We start from the raw sequence: 23,963 nt of genomic DNA, 5'->3' as shown, positions 1-23,963 counted from the left end.
GATGACATCTTCATGATCTGGACTCACAGTGAAGAAGAACTCCAGAATTTCCTCTCCAACCCCAACTCCTTTGGTTCTATCAGATTCGCCTGGTCCTACTCCAAATCGCATGCCACTTTCCTTGACATTGACCTCCATCTGTCCAATGGCCGGCTTCACACGTCCATCCACATCAAACCCACCAACAAGCAACAGTACCTACATTATGACAGATGCCACCCATTCCACATCAAACGGTCCCTTCTCTACAGCCTAGGTCTTCATGGTAAACGAATCTGCTCCAGTCCAGAATCCCTGAACCATTACACCAACAACCTGAAAACAGCTTTCGCATCCCGCAACTACCCTCCCAACCTGGTACAGAAGCAAATTACCAGAGCCACTTCCTCATCCCCTCAAACCCAGAACCTCCCAAAGAAGAACCCCAAAAGTGCCCCACTTGTGACAGGATACTTTTCGGGACTGGATCAGACTCTGAATGGGGCTCTCCAGCAGGGATACGACTTCCTCAAATCCTGCCCTGAAATGAGATCCATCCTTCATTAAATCCTCCCCACTCCACCAAGAGTGTCTTTCCGCCGTCCACCTAACCTTCGTAACCTCTTGGTTCATCCCTATGAAATCCCCAAACCACCTTCCCTACCCTCTGGCTCCTACCCGTGTAACCGCCCCCCCAGTGTAAAACCTGTCCCATGCACCCTCCCACCACCACCTACTCCAGTCCTGTAACCCGGAAGGTGTACACGATCAAAGGCAGAGCCGCGTGTGAAAGCACCCACGTGATTTACCAATTGACCTGCGTACATTGTGAAGCTTTCTATGTGGGAATGACCAGCAACAAACTGTCCATTTGCATGAATGGACACAGGCATACAGTCTTTGTTAGTAATGAGGATCACCCTGTGGCTAAACATGCCTTGGTGCACGGCCAGCACATCTTGGCACAGTGTTACACCGTCCAGGTTATCCGGATACTTCCCACTAACACCAACCTGTCAGAACTCCGGAGATGGGAACTTGCCCTTCAGTATATCCTCTCTGCTCGTTACCCACCAGCCCTCAACCTGCACTAATTTCGAGTTGCCGCCGCTCATTCAACATAATCTTTGCCTCTGTACTTCTGCCTTGACTGACATCTCTGCCCAAACTCTTTGCCTTTACAAATGTCTGCTTGTGTCTGTGTCTGTGTCTGTGTATGTGCGGATGGATATGTGTGTGTATGCGAGTGTATACCTGTCCTTTTTTCCCCCTAAGGTAAGTCTTTCCGCTCCCGGGATTGGAATGACTCCTTACCCTCTCCCTTAAAACCCACATCCTTTCGTCTTTCCCTCTTTCCTGATGAAGCAACCGTTGGTTGCGAAAGCTTGAATTTTGTGTGTATGTTTGTGTGTCTATCGACGTGTCAGCACTTTCGTTTGGTAAGTCACATCATCTTTGTTTTTAGATATATTTTTCCCACGTGGAGACACACAAAACCACTCCTTTTAATACATTCACATGCAGTTTCTTCGAAATTTTCCCTATATATATTTTGAGGAGGGTGTCCCATTACACCTTCTAGTCGCTAGTCACTTATCTGTCAAGTATTCTTGATTGGCTTGTGAACTCCTTAAACATCAAAATGTTATTTCTGCTGAACCTCTCAGTATTGTATAATGATTACCTGACATGCTGGATTGGCTCCGGTGATGTGGAGATGCTTGTCCTCAAGCTGCTGCAAGGAAAATTATTCTTGTGGCAAGAATGGCCTCTGGTGATGTGGAGGTGAGTTGTTCTCCTGCTGCTGCAGAGAAAATTATTCTCAGAGCAGGTCCAGCCAGTGTGTTGTCAGCCTGCAGTGTTATTGATGGCCCAGTTCCAGGATGAGCTGATTGCAGGAGTAACCAGATTTCTCATAGAAGATGCGAGCAATCTACTGGGTACTGTCCAACAGCAGCAGGATGCCTATTTCTTCATGCATCAGATTAATTGGATACATTCTTGGGAGGTACAGAGTGAGTTTCAATGCTCAGTTCTGCACCCTCTGCTGTGCCGCAATGTGAGAGTCGGCAGCCTTTCCCCACACCACAGCCATGTACTCTCTAGCAATGATCTGACCAGCTTTAGGTAGAGCAGAATCTGTGGTGCAGAGACAGTGACAACCGGGAATTAAGCGGAGGATATGGAGTGGAGAGATGCCCCACTGCTCTGCTTCTGATGCCACATATATGCAGGGTCCAGGTGTCTTTTGTCAAGGATCACCCTGAGGTATCTTATGGTCTTTGTCCATGGGGTGGGGCATCCTATGATGTTGACAAGTGGCAGATCTGGCAGCAGCATCCTTTGAGTGAAGACGACTGCCTGGCTCTTGGCAGCATTGAATTTAAGTTGCCACTTCAGTACCCATGCTTGCCATTCATCACACCCAAGTTGTAGGCAGCTTCTTATTGTCTTGAACAGCATTGTATCGCCAGGATAAAGTGCCAGTTCTATTCATGCCACCATGGTGCATCAGCAGTGTAGGAGTAGTACAGCAAGGGGCCGAGGACCAACCACTGCAGCACCCCTGCGCATATCTGCCACTCTATGAATAACCCATTGTCTGCCCTTACATGGAAGGTCCTCTCAGCTAGGTAGGACTGAAGAAGGACCCCTTGTGATGTCAGTATCCGGAGTACAAAGAGCTTATACACAAGGCCTTCATGCCACATGAATCAGATGCTATGCACACATTAAGAAGCAGTGCCCCAAGGAAATCCCTTGTTTCCAGTGCCCTCATTGCCAATTGCACCAGTCGCAGCAGCTGGTGAGAAGTCGAGTAACTGCTCCGAAATCCAAACTGTACATCTGATTGTTTTGTTTTCATCATCATCTCATCATCACTGATGTGCAAGTCACCCAATGTGGCTTCATGTGAAATAAGACGTGCAACCCAGCAGCTGAACTTCCCCAGATGGGGCCTCCTGGCCAACAATGGCACATGATCATTTGCACTGTCAAGGAGACCTGCTGCATGGCACACTTCCTTTCATTCCTCCTGGAAGGAATCCACTGCCATGTGTTGCCTCCACTTTTATCATATCAGGCTAACTCGTAGTTTTGTTTTACATAATGAGTCACTCCCACATTTTAGTTGCGGAGCCTTACAGACGCCCCATATCCTAGTAGTATTCTCTGGTCCTCCATGCTAAGCATGGGCTTCCAAATTCTTTACCTCAGATATTGACAGATGATTGATCGATGGCTGAACTGGTTGTCTGTTTTCTCCATGAAAGGGTTTTTGTTTTCAGGTATAAGGTCGTAAGCAGTCTTTAGTCTTTGGGATAGGGGCAGGGTGGTTGTGGTTTGGGGTGTCCCACAGCATGCTGGGTCTGGGGGACCCCCGACTTTAGACTTTACCTTCTTAACCAGCTCACTCTTTCATTTCTCTTTTACTTAATTTTAATTGCTTGTATGTGCAGTTTGTCTCCTCTCTGCCGCACACTATTTTCTGTTTGAGAGGTAACACTGTTGAATAGCAGGTGCTTTATAATGCCTTTACTGCACTGGACCAGAGGTTGTTGTGGGTGAGGTGATTCCCACTGCATGCAGATGTCCAAGGGCACCTAGTTACTGCCTTACCCTATTTCTCTCCTCTCGTTTTTATTACTGACAGTCTAATTTATGACCCTTGCATTTTTAATCTTCTCACTTTTACTGTACTGGATTTGCCAACTCAGCAACATTCTTTGCTCTGTATCTGTTTTTGCCATTGATGGGGCTGGCTGATGGGTCTTTCCTTGCCAGTGGATGAGCCCTTGTAGGTTGGTGGATAATAATCAAATGGTTGATGCTTTGTTGTGTTGTTATGAAAAGACACTTAAATTGCCTGTGCATGCTTTACACCTACCTTTGCTGTTAACTGGAACCTGAAAACTATTTTTTCAGTCAGCCAGAAAGCAAAGGAGACCACACTGACCATAATTTCCAGTCCGCAAGTCCACATTACTCTTTGTGCTCACTGAAAGAAAATGTTCCTACGTGCTATTTACTCAATAGGATCAGGAATTATGACTATAAATAAAAGTCTTGAGTTTTAACTGATTGATATATTCTGTAAAAGTTCACACATACAAAATACAGTAATATCCCTAATAATAATAATAACGATAATAATAATAACGATAATAATATCATCATTCCTATCAAAAACAGTCTATTGCCTTGGCTTCTGATCACCAAAAGTTAACTGCTCACATTAAAAATGGAAAATAATCTTGCTACTTGCCACACAGTGTTGTCAACATTACAGGTGGCACACAAACAGTTACTTCCATGAAATCTAAGTGATCCAGGATGGCGTACAGTTCTCACAAGTTCATTTCCTACTTTTAATGAAAACGCATTCATGTGTCCCAGCTCTGACGTCAACCATGACACAATGACACAGGCATTTGACTGATGTAAATAGATTGATATCTCAGTGTGAAGTGTCTCTTTCCATTGCTTCTGCAGCTGGTTTTACATATGGGTGCAGCTGACCACCAAATGGAACATTTGGTATCAAATGCCCCAGTCACAGGGAACAGTATCTAAATGGCCCCTTTCTCGGACACACATTGATTAACAGCTTTATTGTTTAACAATTTACAGTCTTCTTAATTTTTATATAAATAGGGTAAGTTTGCTTTAGTTACTGAAAAAGTTTTAGCACGACTGCATTTAAACTTCATCAGTTAGAATTTTTAGAACTGAAACAGCAGTAGAACAGGACCTCTGAACTGCCTCTTTGATTCCTTGTAATCGTTGTTTTTTACAATAGTCTTGAAACTTGGTACAGCTGTATTATTGCACGAGTGTAATCAAGTGCTCTAATTAGAACTTTCTATAACAAATGCAAATAATACTTAATCTACCATGAATAAGGACATTTTTGTTGCCAATTTGGTTTTTAATACATACCTTGGAAACTAATAGAGGTAGCTTGTTCATGTCACATTCTTATTGTTTTACATGAAACTAAAGCTACATACTAATTTTTAGCTTTCTGAGTCTAATATTTAGCAGCTTAAATTTTGGTAAAAACATTAATTTTAACCAAAAAATTGTTTTGATCAAGTTATGACTTGTAACATTTAATTGTGACATATATTTGCATATTCTGAACAGTTTTTAGTTTTATTATTCAGTGCCACTTGTTCTTAAGATCGTATATTTTTCCTAACATATGCATTTGGTCATTCTGAGACTTTAATATACTTGAGCACACACGGACAAATTTGAAAAAGTTATTTTACTTTTTAATTTCACTTTTTTAAAATTATTCTGCAATCCTTTGTATGTTGAGCACTGGTGCGTTATGATGAAGTGGTGCTGTTAGTAGTGGATTGGGGTAAGTCCAGGCACACTTGCTCGACTCTATGGGAGCCTTTATATTTTATGAAGTAAAAGCTTTTTCATGAGATGCGATAACGTTTTATTTTCCAAGCACAGATCAAAAACTAACAAGAATAAACAACTCGTAACCAAGCCGACTACGGCAAAGATAAATATCTATCAGCTGCAGCTTTCACCCACTGTTTTTGGTGCAGTGGATAAATGATGTCGCCACATCAGCCCCCGTCCTTTTGAAACTGGGTGCACCAGGTATGTGGGGAAACTTGCACTTGATTTTTCTACCAGCTCTCGTGAAAACATCTGGTGCAGGCAATGGCTGCTCCTGTTCTGCACTTGCTGCTTCGTTGCCCTCTTCTGAAACCGAGGGCTCGGCTGTTTCTTTGGCCTCCACGTTTGAGGGTGATTTTGCAGACCGAGGAAGGAGTGTACCCTCTTCGGTGTAAGCAGGTTTAAGCCACTCAATTGAGACTGTCTCTTCTTTACCATCCTTATCGATTTTGAAGCTGTGGCTTCCTCTTGTGATTACCCAGAGTAAGGCGAAACAAGCGGCGGGCACACCTTACCATCCCTAAGCCACGCGTGGGACGTTGCTTGCAGGTCTTTATGTACAAACACTCTCCAGTCTCCATGTCTGACAGGGTTAGTGGGTTTGATGTTTCTCATTCTAACGCTGAGTTGTCTCGTGAATTGTGTGCATAGCTCAGGGGCGAACGGCTGTGTAGATGCTGGAACGATAAATTCTCCAGGAACCCTCAATTGCTCGCCATAAACCAATTCTGCGGAAGAGCATTGTAAGTCCTCCTTCACGGCCATTCTCAATCAGAGTAGGACCAGCGGTAGTGCTTCAGGCCATGAAGTGGAACTACACATTAATGCAGCTTTGAGCGTACGGTGTAGTCGTTCCACCATTCCATTACTAGATGGATGATAGCTTGTGGTGCGTAGGTGGTTGCACCCGCACAGTAGTAAAAGTTCATTGAAAAGTTGGCTTTCAAACTGCCTTCCGCGATCTGTTGTTATGTTTTGCGGAACGCCAAACCTGGAGAACCATGAATGCAACAGTGCTTTTGCAACCGACTTCACAGAAATGTCTTGTATTACAACTACTTCTGGCCACCTGGTAAGACGATCAATGATTGTGAGCAAATAGCGTTGTTCTGAAGAGCATGATAGCGGGCCCACAATGTCTACATGTATATGTGAAAATCTTGCAGATGGCGTCGGGAAGTCAGCAATAGGTGCAAAGACATGTCTGCTGATTTTATTACACTGGCATGTTAGGCATGCACGTGCCCATGCACGACAATCTTTTTGTATTCCAGGCCACACTACTTTGGAGGAAACTAACTTGGCTGTAGCTCGTACTCCTGGATGTGATAGGTTATGTAGTGCACTATAAATCTCGCGACGATATTGTTCTGGTATGTAAGGCCGCTCCTTTCCTTTTGCTACGTCACACCAAATTCCGTCTGGAACATTTGGGACAGACACACGTCTGAGCTGCAGCGCAGTTCTCTGCTCCTCTATTAGACGGTGCAAGAAAGGATCTTCTCGTTGTTTAGACGCTAACTCGGTCCAACGAATTGAATTTAAACTGGCACAATTCATAGACAAGCAATCTGCGACCAGGTTGTCTTTTCCTGAAATGTGACGCACGTCAGTTGTGAACTGTGCAATGTACTCAACTTGCCTGCACTGACATGATGAATTGAGCTCCGTGTCTCGTTGAAATATAGCTACTAATGGCTTGTGATCGGTAAAAATTGCAAAGTGCCTCCCTTCGACAGACGTGCGAAAATGCTTTATGGCTAAGTAAATAGCAAGCAACTCACGGTCAATAGCACTCCATTTTTGCTGCTGTTGAGTCAGGTTTTTAGAGAAAAATGCAAGCGGCTGCCATCTGCCATCAACTTCTTGCTGTAGTGCTGCACCCACTGCTGTTTGGCTCGCATCAACCATGAGCGCTAAAGGAGCGCTCAATCTTGGATGTCCCAGTAGTGTTGTTCGAGAAAGACATTTCTTTAAGCCATGGAAAGCTGCTTCAGCATCTGGACTCCATGGAATTTTACGATTTCCTGTTGTATTTTTACCTGCAAGTAACGTTGTGAGTGGCTCTTGGGCGGCAGCTAATTTAGGTAAGTGACGTCTGTAATAGTTGAGCATGCCTAAAAATCTGCAAAGTCCTTTGTAAGGGAAGGGGTATCTGTTGTACTGCTTCAACCCGCTCAGGCAAAGGTGACAGGCCTGCTGCAGAAACCAAATATCCCAGGAACTTAACCTCGCGTTTTCCAAACGTGCACTTTGTTTTGTTAATAATTATGCCATACTCTGTCAGACGGCGGAAAAGCTGCTGCAGATGTTCGACATGCTGATATACAGAACCAGAGAATACTAAAATGTCATCCATACAACAAAATACGAATGGTAATTCTCGAAGCACCTCATGCATGAATCTTTGCCATGTTTGGGCAGCATTTCTGAGGCCAAATGGCATAAAATTGTACTCAAACAAACCGAATGGCGTGGTAACTGCTGTTTTTTTAATGTCAGATGGAGCCATGGGAATCTGGGAAAATGCTTTGGCGCAATCAATCACACTAAATATTTTGGCATTGCTAATCGTACTGTTAAAATCAGTCACATTGGGTACTGGGTAGTGGTCGGGAACTGTGCGGGCATTGAGCGCCCTGTAGTCTCCACAATACTCTCCATGAATTGTCTTTTTTACGGACTATGTGGATTGGAGATGCCCATGAACTATCAGGCCTACTTACAATACCTGTTTTTAGAAGTCTGTCGAAATCAGCTCGCGCCGCGAGCAGCTTCTCTGGAGGCAGACACCGCGGGCGGAAGGCAACGGGTTGACCTTGTGTCGTGCTGATGTGGTGTTGAGTATTGTGTCTGCATTTCCTGGTTGCGTTGATGGGTTCGGTAAGTGCTGGAAAGTCTTGAAGCAGTTTATGAAAAAGTGATTCCTCCGACAGTGCTCTGATATTGCCTACAGTATACGAATTGTTACGACTGTCAGGTGTCTTCTTGCATGACACACACGTGTGCGCCCCGCTTAGTTGCGGGTACAAAATCGTATCACAATATCCCGACGCGGATGACGCGTTAGAGGAGCCGGAAATCTTCGTGCGGAAAGACAGGGGCACATCGCACTGCACTTGAACCGATGTGGAAGACGCAGTAGGCAATATCCCTTCTGTGGGAACTGTCACCAAACGACGGTTAACCAGGTCAGGCATAAGTCGGTAGTTCCATAAAAAGTCCGCTCCAATTATAGGACTCGGCACATCAGCAACCACAAAAGTCCATTTTGGATGGAAGTTGGAATTCAAATGTAATGCCAACTGTTTCTCACCATAGGTAGATATTCTGGAATTGTTTGCCGCAGTCAGCACATGTTGCGTTGTTGTCGTGAGTATATCACCTCTCTTTCTTGGATAAACACTGACTTCTGAACCTGTGTCAATCAGAAACTCCTCACCTGAAGAGAGGTCCAACACGAACAATCGGTGTGATTGGTTGACTGCAGATACCGTGGCGTTTTCACCTCTTTGAGTCATGCTATGACTCGTGCGCCTATGTTGTTGTTGACGAATGTTAGCGCCCTTTAACGCCCGCCTATTAAGTTTGGGTAGCTGCAGGGTTGAATACATTGACGGGCAGTGTTACCGAAGCGTGTGTGGTACCAGCACCATTGATCTGTCAAATCCTGTTGTATAGCATTTCTTCGTCTTTTCCAACTGCGATTTCGTAGCTGCTGGTGGTATGAAGTTACTTGCACATTGAGTTTTGCCACTTGTGCTGACAGTTGCTGTACGGTGGGTTCGGTCGATGAGCACTGCTGTTGGGAAGTATTATTGCATGTTCCTGGCTAACTGACGTCAGATTCCATCACACTACACGTTCTTGGACCTCTATCCTGGCTGTAGTTGAATTCGGAACACGCAGAAACTTTGGTTAAGGTGTTTGCGATGGTGTCTGCCTTTTTTGCTAGGGCTTGCAATGGTAAGTCTTTTTCTGCTGCAATGACGGCACGGATGTTAGCAGGAAGTTTACAAAGCCATATTAGACATAAAGACTCTTCAGGTAGGAGTTCCGGGCCGGCTAATGTACGTAAGGCTTTGAGTACTTGTGATGGAGTCTTGTCGCCCAAATCTTCGTATGCGAAAATTTTTTGTAGTCGCAAATCTTGTGACAACGTATAATGCTGTATGAGAGCTTCCTTTAGCACAAAGTAATTTTGTTGCGACAAGGTTTCTTCTACTTGCTCTATCACTTCTAAATTTAGATGTGAAACCACTATATTAAATTTGTCAATGTTGTTAGACACCCCACGCTGCCGAAATATGCATTCAGCCTGCATAAACCAAAGCTGGGGGCACATTAGCCAGAATGCAGAAAGCTTAACATTTCTATGTCACGCGTAGGTACTCCCATCTTTTGCGTTAACATCTGTCGTTCCGTTTTGTGGCGAATCAAAGGGCGTGGATTGCGATCCTTGGTCGAACAGACGGTAGTCTTCAATCTTAATTCCACTGCCCCATGCTTTTGTCTCTGAATTCATTATTCTCGTCGGTATATATATTTTCTTTATGCTTCTGCTACGATTTTTCGGGGTCACCACTATGGGAGCCTTTATATTTTATGAAGTAACAGCTTTTTCATGAAATGAGAAAACATTTTATTTTCCAAGCACAGATCAAAAACTAACAAGAATAAACAACTCGTAACCAAGCCGACTACGGCAAAGATAAATATCTATCAGCTGCAGCTTTCACCCGCTGTTTTTGGCGCAGTGGATAAATGACGTCGCCACAACAATGATACAGTGGTTGCTTCGCCTCACACTGGAGAACTCTTGTCTGCTCTGACACCCATACCAGCCAGATCCGTAAACTTCTCCATAAATTCTTTCTCATCTCCTGCTGCATATTGCCTCCAATGCCTTGATCTAGCTGCTCCACCATACTTTCACCTTCAGAACATGTCTTTCACAGGTGTCACTGATTCCACATGAATTACCCCGGGATTGAGAGAGTGATGATCTTGCCGTTTAGTCTCTTAAATCCCAGTCAACAAACCAATCAACCAAAAATTTATAATAAACTGTTTGAAAAGGTCTAATTAAAAGAATTTAATAGGAATTAAATGGCAGAGCAGTCCACTTATTCCACTACAGACATTTTTGCAATGTTTTCAACTCCTGTAAAGAGGTAGTACAATTGTTTTCCATGTAGAAATGAAACCATTTCCTTCCCCCCCCCCCCCCCCCCCCTCCCCCCCTCCCCTCCCCATGTATGCAGCATGATATGCTAATCTGTTAGTTACAACAGCTATAAATGTTATGAGTAAGGCACTTCTCTTATAAACTCTTAGTATGCACCATTAGAGGTAGTTTATATTCTTTGTAAGTGACCAACCATGCTGCTGATACAGCCAACTTTAGCTTAGAAACTAACCCATATTTTCACAAAGCAATATAAGGGTGATTCAGATGCCCCTATCCCTGGGATTTATGCAACCCAAAATGCATTAAAATACTCCGCACAAGATTTTTGTATTCACTCACTCACTATGTGCAAACTGTTAGTCCTACAGAAAAATGTGAACAGGACCTTTTTGTCGGAAATTTCGTGTATTTAAATTTTGTACTGGGCTACATTATCATGAGCAGTTGTAGTTTTCAAATTATTTAGGAAAAATGTACAGAAGTAACCATCAAGCATGTCTGCACCATTTTCAGTAAACCACACACAGAGGAGTTATATTAATCATGACATGTGAAGGAAGGTCATTTTGAGTAAGGCAGGCAGCTTGTGCTGTCTTCTTTGCATTAAAGATTGATTTAGATTTTTAAGATTATAAATTGTGTTTCCTAATTATATGTTTGAAAACTTGTAAAGTATCATATTACGGCATATGTTGCTTGTATTTGATAAGTATCCTGTAAATTGAACCAGTAATGTAAATTGGTACATAATGAGAGCAAAATTCTGATCCTCTCGCTTCACTAGTGATTTCCATCCTTAACAATCTGTATCACGAGAGACTTCATTAGTATCAAACTGGCAGTGTAAGAGATGCAGAAAGAGTTGCAGATGATAGCTTCTACACTTAGAACAGGACATGAAGAAAGCATTGTTTACAATTCATTTTCATTGAAATTTTGTAGGAGCTGTTCCAATTATTCGCAGTCCTCGTGGAAATGCAGCAGAGATGGTTGCTGAGAAGCTAGACAAGAAACTTAGAGAGAATTTAAGAGACACTAGAAACAGTTTATTCATTATGGATGCTACGCAAACTGGTCATTTCAGGTAAAACTTTTCTCTCTGAAATCCTGAGAATATGTGTGATACAGTGTTAAGTCTCGTTATGAAATTGTAAACATTTCTATTTGTGTGGAACGAAAGCTATAGTATAGAAGTGCTGTTTTGACACATTTCATTCCTTCAAATTTCATTGTGAAGGACATCAATAGGGGACCACTCTGTCAAACTCATCTCTTGTTAAACAATGGCAACTCCAGATTGGAAAATCAACAATATTAAGAAAAAGACAGATTACTACTCTCTGTTAAAATGACCCATTGGATTGCAGACAGGTGCAATCAAAAGGCTGTTACACATTATAGCTTCCAGCCAAAGGCTTCTCCAGCAAAGAAAACACACACACACACACACACACACACACACACACACACACACACACGCAAATAAAAGAAGCAAGCACACCACCTGCACACCTGACCGCTACCACCAACAGCTCCGACTGGAATGCCGGAATTTTGGTCAGAGCTGCTGATGGTAGCAGTCATTAGTGCATGAGGTGTCCTGAGTTGTGTGAATATGAATGTGTGTTCTTTGCTGAAGAAGGCTTTGGCTGAAAGCTATAATGTTTAACTGTCTTTTTATTGCACCTGTCTGCAGTCAACGGGTCATCTTTACTGTGCGTAGCAATTTACCCTTTTCTTAATATTGTTAATCTCATGTTAATTTGGAAAAAGAGAAAAGAACCTTCAAATTTGATCACTATTACCACTTCTGGACACTCCTCCACATGTAATTTTTGTTGCAAAGCACCCATTGTCATACTTCCTGTATTTAAAAAGTTCTTTAATACCTTTTGTCTCCTTTGACCACAGCCTCATATTTGGTTTGCAAGCTCTGATCTTAAAGTGTGTGGTTTTATTCTTGCTGTTGAGATTTTTAAAGTTTTTTTTTTAGTCTAATTTCTTTTCAGGCTTAACCTCCCCCTCCCCCCCCCCCCCTTCCTCCTTCAGGGCCCACAGCTCTTTTGTGGGTATGTATGTTGTGTGCATGGGGTTCCAAGCTATCAAACTATTGCAGCCTTTCATCTCTCTTGGACTCCATTCCTTTCCCCATTTCTCCTCCTTCACATCCTAGCTAATCCCTCTCCTGTTCCCCCTCCACCCCCCCCCCTTCTCCACCAGTGTTTCACTTTACGAAGGCCCAATTATTCCCTCAGTTTCGCTAGTCTTTTCCCTCAGTTTCGCTAGTCTTTTCCCTCAGTTTCGCTAGTCCTTTTAGGTCTTGTCTCATGTTTCCATTCTCTTTTTTTCTATAGTGTGAGCCATTTGGTGTGGGGGACTCCCTCTCTTAACACCTCAGGCACGGGTTCCTCCCCCCCATCCTCCCTTCCCCATTATATCCCCACCCCTCCCCTGCTAGGTCACCAGCACATGTAGCCAGCCCATGTGGTGAGGCTGTCATGTACCCGCCTAGCTGAACCCCCTGATAATGCACAGAAAATGCTTCTCGTTCCTGAACTGTCACCACCTTGTGTATTCCTAGAAGTGGTTGCACTTCTTTTTAGGGCATCAGAACTCCTGCAATGACTGCCCTGCCAGGTGGTCCTTGCTGCGGCTGGATGGCACCCCTAATCGGAGTGGGTGGTATCAGGGCAGACACTCTGCATATGCAGCATGCTGAGCTCCTTACTTCTGATGGCTCTTCCACAGCCATATCTTCAGACAGGAATGGTTCTCTCTCTGCTCCTACTTTTACTTCCTTGGCTTTTCCCTCCCCAGCCAACACCTGGGAGGAGGGCTGGGTCTACTAGCTTGGGGCGAAAATCTTTCCCCATTACTTGGTTTGTTCCAAACTTTTGCTGCTACCAAACTTCTCTTTTCTGTAGAACATATTGAAGATAAGTTTGATGAAGTTGACTCACTTAGAAGAGGCAATCTGGTTCCCTACTGATTAAAACCTCTTCTGCCAACCAGTCGGCTTCCGTTTGTGCTTGCGATTGCTTAGGGAACATCCCAATAAGCATTATTCCTCACCAGTCCTTCAATGTGACCCAGGACATTATTTTTCAAAGGGACTTCCTCCTTCGATCTGACAAGAAACTCGGGACTAATCTGGCATGGCACACATGGCACAGCATTCATTTCGTCACTGAGTCCAGAGAGGTCCTAAGGGCAATCATGTTGATACCAGCACTTTCATCCTGGCTTTTGTGGGGGATACCCTTCCAGAAAAAGTCAAAGTTATTGTTTACTGTTGTGATGTGAAGCACTATACCCCACCTCCCATGCACGGTTTCCACTGACTCTGATGTAGTCACATGTCTTTGTAATTGAGGTGAATCCTATTTGTGGCGACAGTGGCCAACATCTCCATGTGGGAGTCCTTGTACCCTTCTGTCCAAGTGCAGGAAATGTTCTGTTCTACATTCTCCTCACTCATTGGATTGCTTAAAAAGGAAAGAAAGATTCAGGAATTTAAAACTCTAGACCGTCTCTTTCTACTCTGAGGCCTGACAGAAATTTGACTGTCAATGTCTTAAATGTCTACCTTTGCTTCTCACGGAACCATTCCTTCTCCTCAAACAGAGAAAAACCGTCTTCCCTGGTACCCACTGTAGATGGGGCTCCCTCTAGCAAAGCCCCCCCCCCCCCCATCCACCCCTGTGTCTCCAGGATGAAATGCCCATTGCTTCAAGTCAGATGCTGGATCCACACTCTGTGGGTCTTGTGGCTGCTCATTCTCTTTCAGATCCTTATATTGCTGCAACTTGCTATCTTCCTGACCACATCTCTCACCCTCCAAAGGAGGAGGAGGAGGAGGAGGAGGAGGAGAAGAAGAAGAAGAAGAAGAAGAAGAAGAAGATGCATGTGTCTCATGACGAGACCACACCAACATATCAGGGTGTCGCCCCCCGCCTCTCAATCAGAGTCCAATCTTACATTCATGGTTGTCACTCTGCCCTTACCAGTGACGGACACCAATTCGGCACAATGACCAATTCTGGTCTGTTTGACATCCATCCAGCCTCTTGTACTACTCTACTCTGCAGCTTGTGTTGTGTTGCATGTCAGCCCTGTGCTTGCCTCTGGTAGTGTTTGTTATGTTTGTCCACACGGACATTGGTAGTTCTTGGGTTCATCTTTATACCGTGCTAGAAGCGATGGCCATTCAGATCCATTTAGATTCTGTGGTAACGATATGCTGTCTGTCTCCCCTCAGACTGACCACCTACACTTCCTGCTCTTCTTGCTCTTCTTCGACTGCTCCCTCCCCCTCTCCCTTCTCCTTGGGGATTTTAATGCCCATAAACCTCTGTGGGATGGCTCTGCGACCACTGACCCAGGTGGGATTGTTGAAGACCTTCTGGCAGGGCTTGATCTCTGCCTCCTCAACATGGGAGCTCAACACACTTTAGTGTGGCGCGTGGCACTTTCTCAGCCATTGACCATTGATCTTTCTGTTTGTAGCCCTGGATTCCCCCCTCCTGTTCAGTGGGGAGTTAATGACGGTGGGTGCAACAGTGACCATTTTCTAATCATCTTATCTTTTCTCCAGCATCACTCAGCTGGACACCCTCCCAGATGGGCCTTAACTAATGCATACTGGAATGTCTTCTTTGGTTGCCATCCCAACCACTCCACAACACAATGTCTTTGAAGAATCCGTACAGAGTTTGATCGACACCTCCATATGGCAGCTGCTTCAGCGATTCCTTCTTCTTGAGGTTCTCCCTGATGTGAGATTGTCCTTTGGTGGACCTCCAAAATTGCTGTGGCTATTAAAGGCTGCCATTGTGCCTTCCAAAGCTATAAATGGCATCCATCTCTCGACCAACTCCTGGCCTTTAAACAACCTTCTGCCGAGGCCCATTATCTTCTGAAGCAGCAGGTACGGATTTGTTGGTAACAATATGCATTGCCATAGGGCTGCATACTCCATCTTTGCAGGTATGGGAAAATATCAGGCAGCACATTATTGGCTGCTGTCCTCCTAGAAATCTCCCGAATTGTGTTATTCTCACCAGTCCAGACTCTACCGCTGAGCATTTTGCTTGACATTTCGCTCAGGCCTCACTGTCAGCCCTCTGTCCACACCACTTCGTCTTCTCAAATACTGTCTGGAATGGTTTCCCTCTGCCTGGAGTCTTGTAATGTCCCGTTTAGCAAATGAGAATTTGCCTGCGCCCTTGATTTCTGCCTCAACATGGCTCCTGGACCAGACTGGGTGCACAATCAAACGCTTCAACGCTTATTGGTGGCAAGCCAAAGTCATATACTTGCCCTTTTTAGTCATCTCTGGATTGGAGGGGAATTACCTTCCCAGTGGCAAAAAAGTGTCTTTATTCCAGTTTTGCTATTGGGTAAACCGCCTCTCCCAATTGACAGCTATTGTCTGATTTGTTTAATCAGTGTCCTCTGCAAGTTACTTGGATGTATGGTGAATCGAAGGTTGTAGTGGATCCTTGAACCCCAGAACCTTTTGGCTTTGACACAGTGTGGTTTTCATCAAGGCCTCCCTACTGCAGATAATTTAGTCCTGGAGTATACTATCTGAACAACCTTTGCCCAACGCTGACACATTGTTACAGTCTTCTTTGATCTACATAAAGCTTACGATAGCACTTGGCACCACATCATCACATGTTGATCCCTCTGTGGCCTGCCCCTGATTTTTATTCGGAACTTTCTTTCATGTCACACTTTTCAGGTATGGGTTGGCATCTCCTGTCTGCAGGAGAATGGGGTTCCACATAGTTCCATTGTGAGTGTCCCTCTCTTTTTAGAACTGACAATGGTCTGGTGGCAGCTGCAGGGCCTACGGTGCCCCCCTTTGCAAGCTGATGATTTTTGCATTTATTTTTGTTATTCATTTATGGGCGTTGCTGAACACAGACTGCAGGGAGCACTACACCAAGCACAGTCTTGGGCTCCAGCTCATGGCATACATTTTTTCAGCTGCCAACACTTGCATTATGCATTTCTGTTGACCCCATTCCGATCTGCATCTTGACGGCCAGGCCTCCTCATCAGTTTTTGGGACACGTCTTTGATGACCAGTCAACATTGCTTCTCCATCTTATCAGCTAAAGTGGACACGTTGGTCCCAATTAAGTACTTGTCGATGACTCAGCAGCACTACCTGGAATGCAGATCACACTACTCTGATACAGCTCTACACAGCATTGGTCCACTGCTGTCTAGATTATGGGAGTCTCGCATTTGGCTTGACACCACCTTTGACATTACAGATGCTGGACCCAATTCACCATTTTGGGATATGACTGGCAACTAGTGCCTTTCAGACTAGCCCAGTGGTCAGCCCCCTAGCTAAGGCAAGGGTTGCACCGTTGCCGGTTCTGTGCCAACAACAGTTGATCACTTTGCATTACGCATTCGCTGCTCCATAGTGCTCCCAAACTACCATCTCCTCTTTCCAGATTCTGAGATCCACCTCTGCCAACTGTAGCCCAGGTCTGGAGTTACGATTGCCATCTGCATCTGGTCCCTGTTTTCTGAACTTCAGCTTTAAAAATTAAACTCCTCCCACACAGGCCATGAAGACCGAAAGGCACCGACTGGCCGCTGTGTCATTCTCAACCCACAGGCGTCACTGGATGCAGATGTGGATGGGCATGTGGTCAGCACACCACTCTCCCAGCCATATGTCAATTTCCGAGACCGGAGCTGCTACTTCTCAATCAAGTAGCTTCTCAGTTTGCATCACAAGGGCTGAGTGCACCCCGCTTGCCAACAGCACTCAGCAGACTGGATGATCACCCATCCAAGTGCTAGCCCATCCCGACAATGCTTAACTTCGGTGATCTGACGGGAACCGGTGTTACCACTGCAGCAAGCCGTTGGCGAAATTCAGCTTTCCCTCAACCAATTCTTCTTTGGGCCCACAGACGTATGCCTCCCTGGTGCACCCCCGTCCACAGCTTTGTATTGACTTAGCACAAGGTTGAAAAAAACCCCACTCATCGTGAGGCCCTCCACAGCCAGTTTTCTTCCATTCTTGGCATGTTTCAAAACTCAGTAGTAGTCTATACTGATGACTCGGTGCTTGCCACTCACGCTGGCTTTGCTTACATTCATGTGGGATGTAATGAACTATGCTTGTTGCCGTAAGGCTGCAGTGTTCTCACAACAGAGTTGGTAGCCATCACTCGTGCTCTTGAGTGTATCTGTTCCTGCACTAGTGAGTCCTTTCGCATCTCTAGCGATTCTTTGGGCAGTGACCAGTGTGACACTCATTGGTCCTAACCATCTAGGATTTTCATTTTCCCCTCAAACTACTTGGACGCTTGGTGGTCTTTGTCTGGATCCTGGCTCACGTTGGGATGCTGGCGAATGAACTCACTGACAGGCTGGCCTAATTGACTACCAGCTACGTGGCTCTTGAGGTCGATATTGTGGAATCAGAACTTAGTCAGTTTTATGCCATCATTTTTTAAGGATTTGGAATACAGAGTGTCGTATTCTGACTTTGCTAAACAAACTATGGGCGATAAAGGAGACCACGAATTTGTGGAGGTCCTTTATGCAGGTCTCTCAAAGGACTCTATTGTCTTTTGCTGGATCCACATCGATCGTACTTAACTGACTCATGGTCATTTCCTCTGACACAAGGATCTACCACACTGTAGTTGTGCATGTTTGATGGTGTTCCACATTTGGCTGGACTGCCTTAACCTAGCCAATGTGAAGTGGACTCTTAATCTTCCTGACTTGCCTCTTTAAGAGAGGGAGCCTCGGTCATGTTGCCCCAGTGAGGGGTTGACAGGCTGCCCTGTTGCCTGCTCTTCCCCAAACAGGCAGCATTTTTTCTGGGCTTGGTGCTCCACCCCAGCCCTCTTCCTATCTGCTCTTTTGCTCTTCTTCCTTCTTATGTGTTCTGTTTGACCTATAGTTCTTCTGCTGTTTTCCTGTGCTTCTCTCACCCTAACTGTGTCGCTATTGTTGTTGAGGTATTGTTGGGTGGTGTGCCTCTGGTAAATGGCAGGATGTATGTCCCCAGTCACACTCCCTGTCTTTCGGTGTCTCCAGCTGCCTCTTGGATGGGGCACCTCACCTGCCTTTCTCCCTTCCTCCCTTTACTTCCTCCGTGTTCCTTTCCCTAGGCTTTGTTGATCTTCAGTAGACCTTGGGGGTTTTGTTCCCTTGGATTTGGCACACCAGACCCTTCTTTGGTGTGTAGTTTTGTTGACTTGCCAGTTCCAGGTAGGAGGGACTGATGGCATTTCAGTTGGCGTCTTTAATCAGCAAACCAACCAACCTACCAGGCTTTATGCATCAGTATAATTTCTGTTCTTATCCCTAATGGCCTAGTTTGGTTCCACTTTAACTTCCTCATTAAACATCTCGACAGGACCATTGCCACCAAAGGGGTTTGAAAGTGAAATTTATTTGTTAATGGCTGTGAGCGTGTTGCTTCAATACAGGGCCTACATAATTAGAGCCAAGTGTTGCACTTTGATGAGTGCAATATTTTAAATTGCTAAAAGGAGGTGGAATGCTGCTGGTATGTATAACACAAAAGACAAGAAAAGTCAGACACTCACATTTTGAAGTGAGTCATAACAGTTTAGTGGTGTGCGTCTAGTGTCATATTATGTGCAAAAATTAAAAACTGAATTTAGAATTAGTGGTGCAATCATGTAAGTACTGTGTTTGGTAAGTGCCGCTGCCATAAATATTTAACATGTCGGTGAATCTATTGTAACCCACACCCAGAAACTTTTCCTATGTGCTTCTTCTTTTTGTATTCTGTTCTTTGCAAAACTTGAAACCTTTGTAGACTTGACCATCCAAGATCACCTCAGATTCAAGGGGGACTAGTATTGTAAGAAGGTTTACAAAAGTTAAGTTCTGTGTAATAAGAAATACAGAATAAAATAGGGGTAATGCAGGAGTTGGTTTGATAATGAATAGGAAAATAGGAATGCGGGTAAGCTACTACAAACAGCATAGTGAACGCATTATTGTGGCCAAGATGGATACGAAGCCCACACCTACCACAGTAATACAAGTCTATATGCCAACTAGCTCCGCAGATGAGATTGATGAAATGTATGATGAGATAAAAGAAATTATTCAGATAGTGAAGAGAGACGAAAATTTAATAGTCATGGGTGACTGAAACTCGATAGTAGGAAAAGGAAGAGAAGGAAATGTAGTAGGTGAATACGGAATGGGAGTAAGGAATGAAAGAGGAAGCCACCTGGTAGAATTTTGAACAGAGCATAACTTAATCATAGCTAACACTTGGTTCAAGAATCATAAAAGAAGGTTGTATACATGGAAGAAGCCTGAAGATACTGGTAGGTCTCAGATAGATTATATAATGGTAAGACAGAGATTTAGGAACCAGGTTTTAAATAGTAACACATTTCCAGGGGCAGATGTGGACTCTGACCACAATCTATTGGTTATGACCTGTAGATTAAAACTGAAGAAACTGCAAAAAGGTGGGAATTTAAGGAGATGGGACCTGGATAAACTGAAAGAACCAGAGGTTGTTGAGAGCTTCGGGGAGAGCATTATGGAACGATTGACAAGAATGGGGGAAAGAAAAACAGTAGAAGAAAAATGGGTAGCTTTGAGAGACGAAATAGTGAAGGTAGCAGAGGATCAAGTAAGTAAAAAGACGAGGGCTAATAGAAATCCTTGGGTAACAGAAGAGATATTGAATTCAATTGATGAAAGGAGAAAATATAAAAATGCACTAAATAAAGCAGGCAAAAAGGAATACAAATGTCTCAAAAATGAGATCGACAGGGAGTGCACAATGGCTAAGCAGGGATGGCTGGAGGACAGATGTAAGGATGTAGAGGCGCATATCACTTAGGGTAAGATAGATACGACCTACATGAAAATTAAAGAGATCTTTGGAGAAAAGAGAACCATTTGCATGAATATCAAGAGCTCAGATGGAAACCCAGTTCTAAGCAAAGAAGGGAAAACAGAAAGGTGGATGGAGTATATAGAGGGTCTATACAAGGGCAATGTTCTTGAGGACAATGTTATAGAAATGGAAGAGAATGTAGATGAAGATGAAATAGGAGATACGATACAGCATGAATAGTTTGACAGAGCACTGAAAGACCTAAGTTGAAACAAGGCCCCAGGAGTAGACAACATTCCATGAGAACTACTGACAGCCTTGGAGAGCCAGGCCTAACAAACCTCTACCATCTAGTGAGCAAGATGTATGAGAGAGGCAAAATACCCTCAGACTTCAAGAAGAATATAATAATTCCAATCCCAAAGAAAGCAGCTGTTGACAGATGTGAAATTACCGAACTATCAGTTTAATAAGCCATGGCTGCAAAATACTAACTCAATTTCTTTACAGACGAATCGAAAAACTGGTAGAAGCTGACCTCAGGGAAGATCAGTTTGGATTCCATAGAACTATTGGAACACATGAAGCTATACTGACCCTAAGACTTATCTTAGAAAATAGATTAAGGAAAGGCAAACCTACATTTCTAGCATTTGTAGACTCAGAAAAAAAAGAAAAAAGGAAGAAAAATCTTTGAAGTTAGATAATACCTTGGGAAAATAAGAAATGGGGGAGATGTCCAAGATTTATTTGTTTTCCACTGTTTTCATTCACATTTGTGTTTCAAAAAACATAAAGTCAGTGACTAATGGTAAAAGAATTGAGTTGTTTTTATTGCTACTTCTGTTGTGAGTCATGATCATACGAAAGTGATCTTATCAAATTTGCATCTGTGCAACAACAAATATTGTGTCTTGCAAAGATTCAAACTATGTAAACTATTCAGAATATTCCTATACTTTGACAATATGAATTCAGTCTTCTTTTTTTTCGCACCATATCCTCACCCAACTGTCGAAGATATGTAGGAATTTTGAGATCCATGTATAATTGGCTGGGGGAATTCATTTCAAAGGTATACTATTTCCAATAGGAGCATGCCTAATAAAGCACTGTGGTGTTCAAACCAACCTTTGTGTTGATTACAGCTTCACTTTTTTGCTAGACTGGAATGAAAATATATCAGATGAGTGATGCTACTACTGAATGTGAATTATTCTGGGTAGAAAGCAGAAGAACCAGTATTCGTGCTTCTCCAAAATAGGTTCCTCAAGAATTATTGCTGAATGGCTTTACAGTGTATGTGGACCAGTATTACAATGCACCTGCAGTTGGTGATTACATGTGGCATCAAAAGACAACAGCTGTTGGCACCTTTCTGGTGAACACCAAGGTGCTCACAAAGAATATAGTCAAAGTAGAAACTGAGAATGAGCAAAATAATTTCATCCAAGCAAAATCACCAGTTGTGGTAGAGATGTACGAGGTGCATTCAAGTTCTAAGGCCTCCGATATTTTTCTCTGGACTGGAAAGAGATAGAAACATGCGCATTGTTTTAAAATGAGGCCGCGTTCATTGTCAATACGTCCCAGAGATGGCAGCACTGTACGGCAGATGGAATTTTACTGCCAGCGGCGAGAATGAGAACTGTTTTAAATACTTTAAATGGCAACGTTTTCCTTACTTGAACAGCGCGCAATCATTCGTTTTCTGAATTTGCGTGGTGTGAAACCTATTGAAATTCATAGACAGTTGGTGATGGAGTTATGGATGTGTCTAAAGTGCGTTCGTGGGTGCGACAGTTTAATGAAGGCCGAACATCGTGTGACAACAAACCGAAACAACCTCGGGCTCGCACAAGCCGGTCTGATGACATGATCGAGAAAGTGGAGAGAATTGTTTTGGGGGATCGCCAAATGACTGTTGAACAGATCGCCTCCAGAGTTGGCATTTCTGTGGGTTCTGTGCACACAATCCTGCATGACGACCTGAAAATGCGAAAAGTGTCGTCCAGGTGGGTGCCACGAATGCTGACGGACGACCACATGGCTGCCCGTGTGACGTGTTGCCAAGCAAAGTTGACGCGCAACGACAGCATGAATGGGACTTTCTTTTCATCGGTTGCGACAATGGATGAGACGTGGATGCCATTTTTCAATCCAGAAACAAAGCACCAGTCAGCTCAGTGGAAGCACACAGATTCACCGCCACCAAAAAAATTTCGGGTAACCGCCAGTGCTTAAAAAATGATGGTGTCCATGTTCTGGGACAGCGAGGGCGTAATCCTTGCCCATTGTGTTCCAAAGGGCACTACGGTAACAGGTGCATCCTACGAAAATGTTTTGAAGAACAAATTCCTTCCTGCATTGCAACAAAAACATCCGGGAAGGGCTGCGCATGTGCTGTTTCACCAAACAACGCACCCGCACATCAAGCTAACGTTACACAACAGTTTCTTCGTGGTAACAACTTTGAAGTAATTCCTCATGCTCCCTACTCACCTAACCTGGCTCCTAGTGACTTTTGGCTTTTTCCAACAATGAAACACACTCTCCGTGGCCGCACATTCACCAGCCGTGCTGCTATTGCCTCAGCGATTTTCCAGTGGTCAAAACAGACTCCTAAAGAAGACTTCGCCGCTGCCATGGAATCATGGCGTCAGCGTTGTGAAAAATGTGTACGTCTGTAGGGCGATTACGTCGAGAAGTAATGCCAGTTTCATCGATTTCGGGTGAGTAGTTAATTAGAAAAAAAATCGGAGGCCTTAGAACTTGAATGCACCTCGTACTAATGCTGTCAATGTGTCACACACCTTCCATAGCTGATATTCTTTTGCAATCGCCAGCAAGGGCTGTTACCAAAACCAGGCCAAAAACTTTTTTAGTTTACTTCATTTATGTGATCAGGTCAGATGATTACATGCTATCCATTTACAACAAAGAATGGTAGCTGATTTTTAAAATTTTTTGTCATCACTACCAAAAATGTTTTCACCTAGTTTCAGGAAATCAGCTTCAAAGTGAATAGATTTGCCTTGAAAGACAACAAAAAGTTATAAAAAATAGTAATCCGGGCACATTGCAAGCCAAACTGTTTAGAATGCAAGTACAAATATAAATTGAAAAATAATAATTGTAATTTATACATTATTATAATTATTATAATAATAATTATTATTATCATTATCATCATCATCATTTGCAGCTGCAACTAAATTTTCAGGCACTGATTGAGGTATGTTTCAGTTGCAGACACTTCTTTTTATCACCTAGCATTTTAGGAACAAACAGTTGTTAATCTTATGACATGAACATTTCAAATGAAATTTTTATGTACAAATAATGAATTCTGTAGTCATTGCCTCATAAATCAAATAATGTATGTCAACTACATAAAAGAAAAACTCACAAAATTAGTCAGTCCTTGAAAATGAACTTGTAACTATAAAATAGGTTATAGGTTAAATATTGTAACTGAAAATGGTG

At 43.6% G+C, this 23,963-nt stretch overlaps 1 protein-coding gene across 1 annotated transcript in view; it reads left to right on the top strand.

Annotated features, from left to right (window-relative positions):
* The window catches only part of LOC124619866 (protein sly1 homolog), a 201,829-nt gene that overhangs the window by 24,963 nt on the left and 152,903 nt on the right, over positions 1-23,963 (top strand). The window contains exon 6 of the mRNA XM_047146485.1: positions 11,537-11,678. Coding sequence (XP_047002441.1) covers positions 11,537-11,678 — 142 coding nt within the window. The remainder of the gene's footprint in view (positions 1-11,536; positions 11,679-23,963) is intronic.

Source organism: Schistocerca americana, chromosome 6 (genome assembly GCF_021461395.2).
Source record: "Schistocerca americana isolate TAMUIC-IGC-003095 chromosome 6, iqSchAmer2.1, whole genome shotgun sequence".
Lineage (NCBI taxonomy): Eukaryota > Metazoa > Arthropoda > Insecta > Orthoptera > Acrididae > Schistocerca > Schistocerca americana.
Note: the sequence above shows the minus strand (reverse complement) of the source record. Positions and strands in the feature narration are given on the sequence as shown.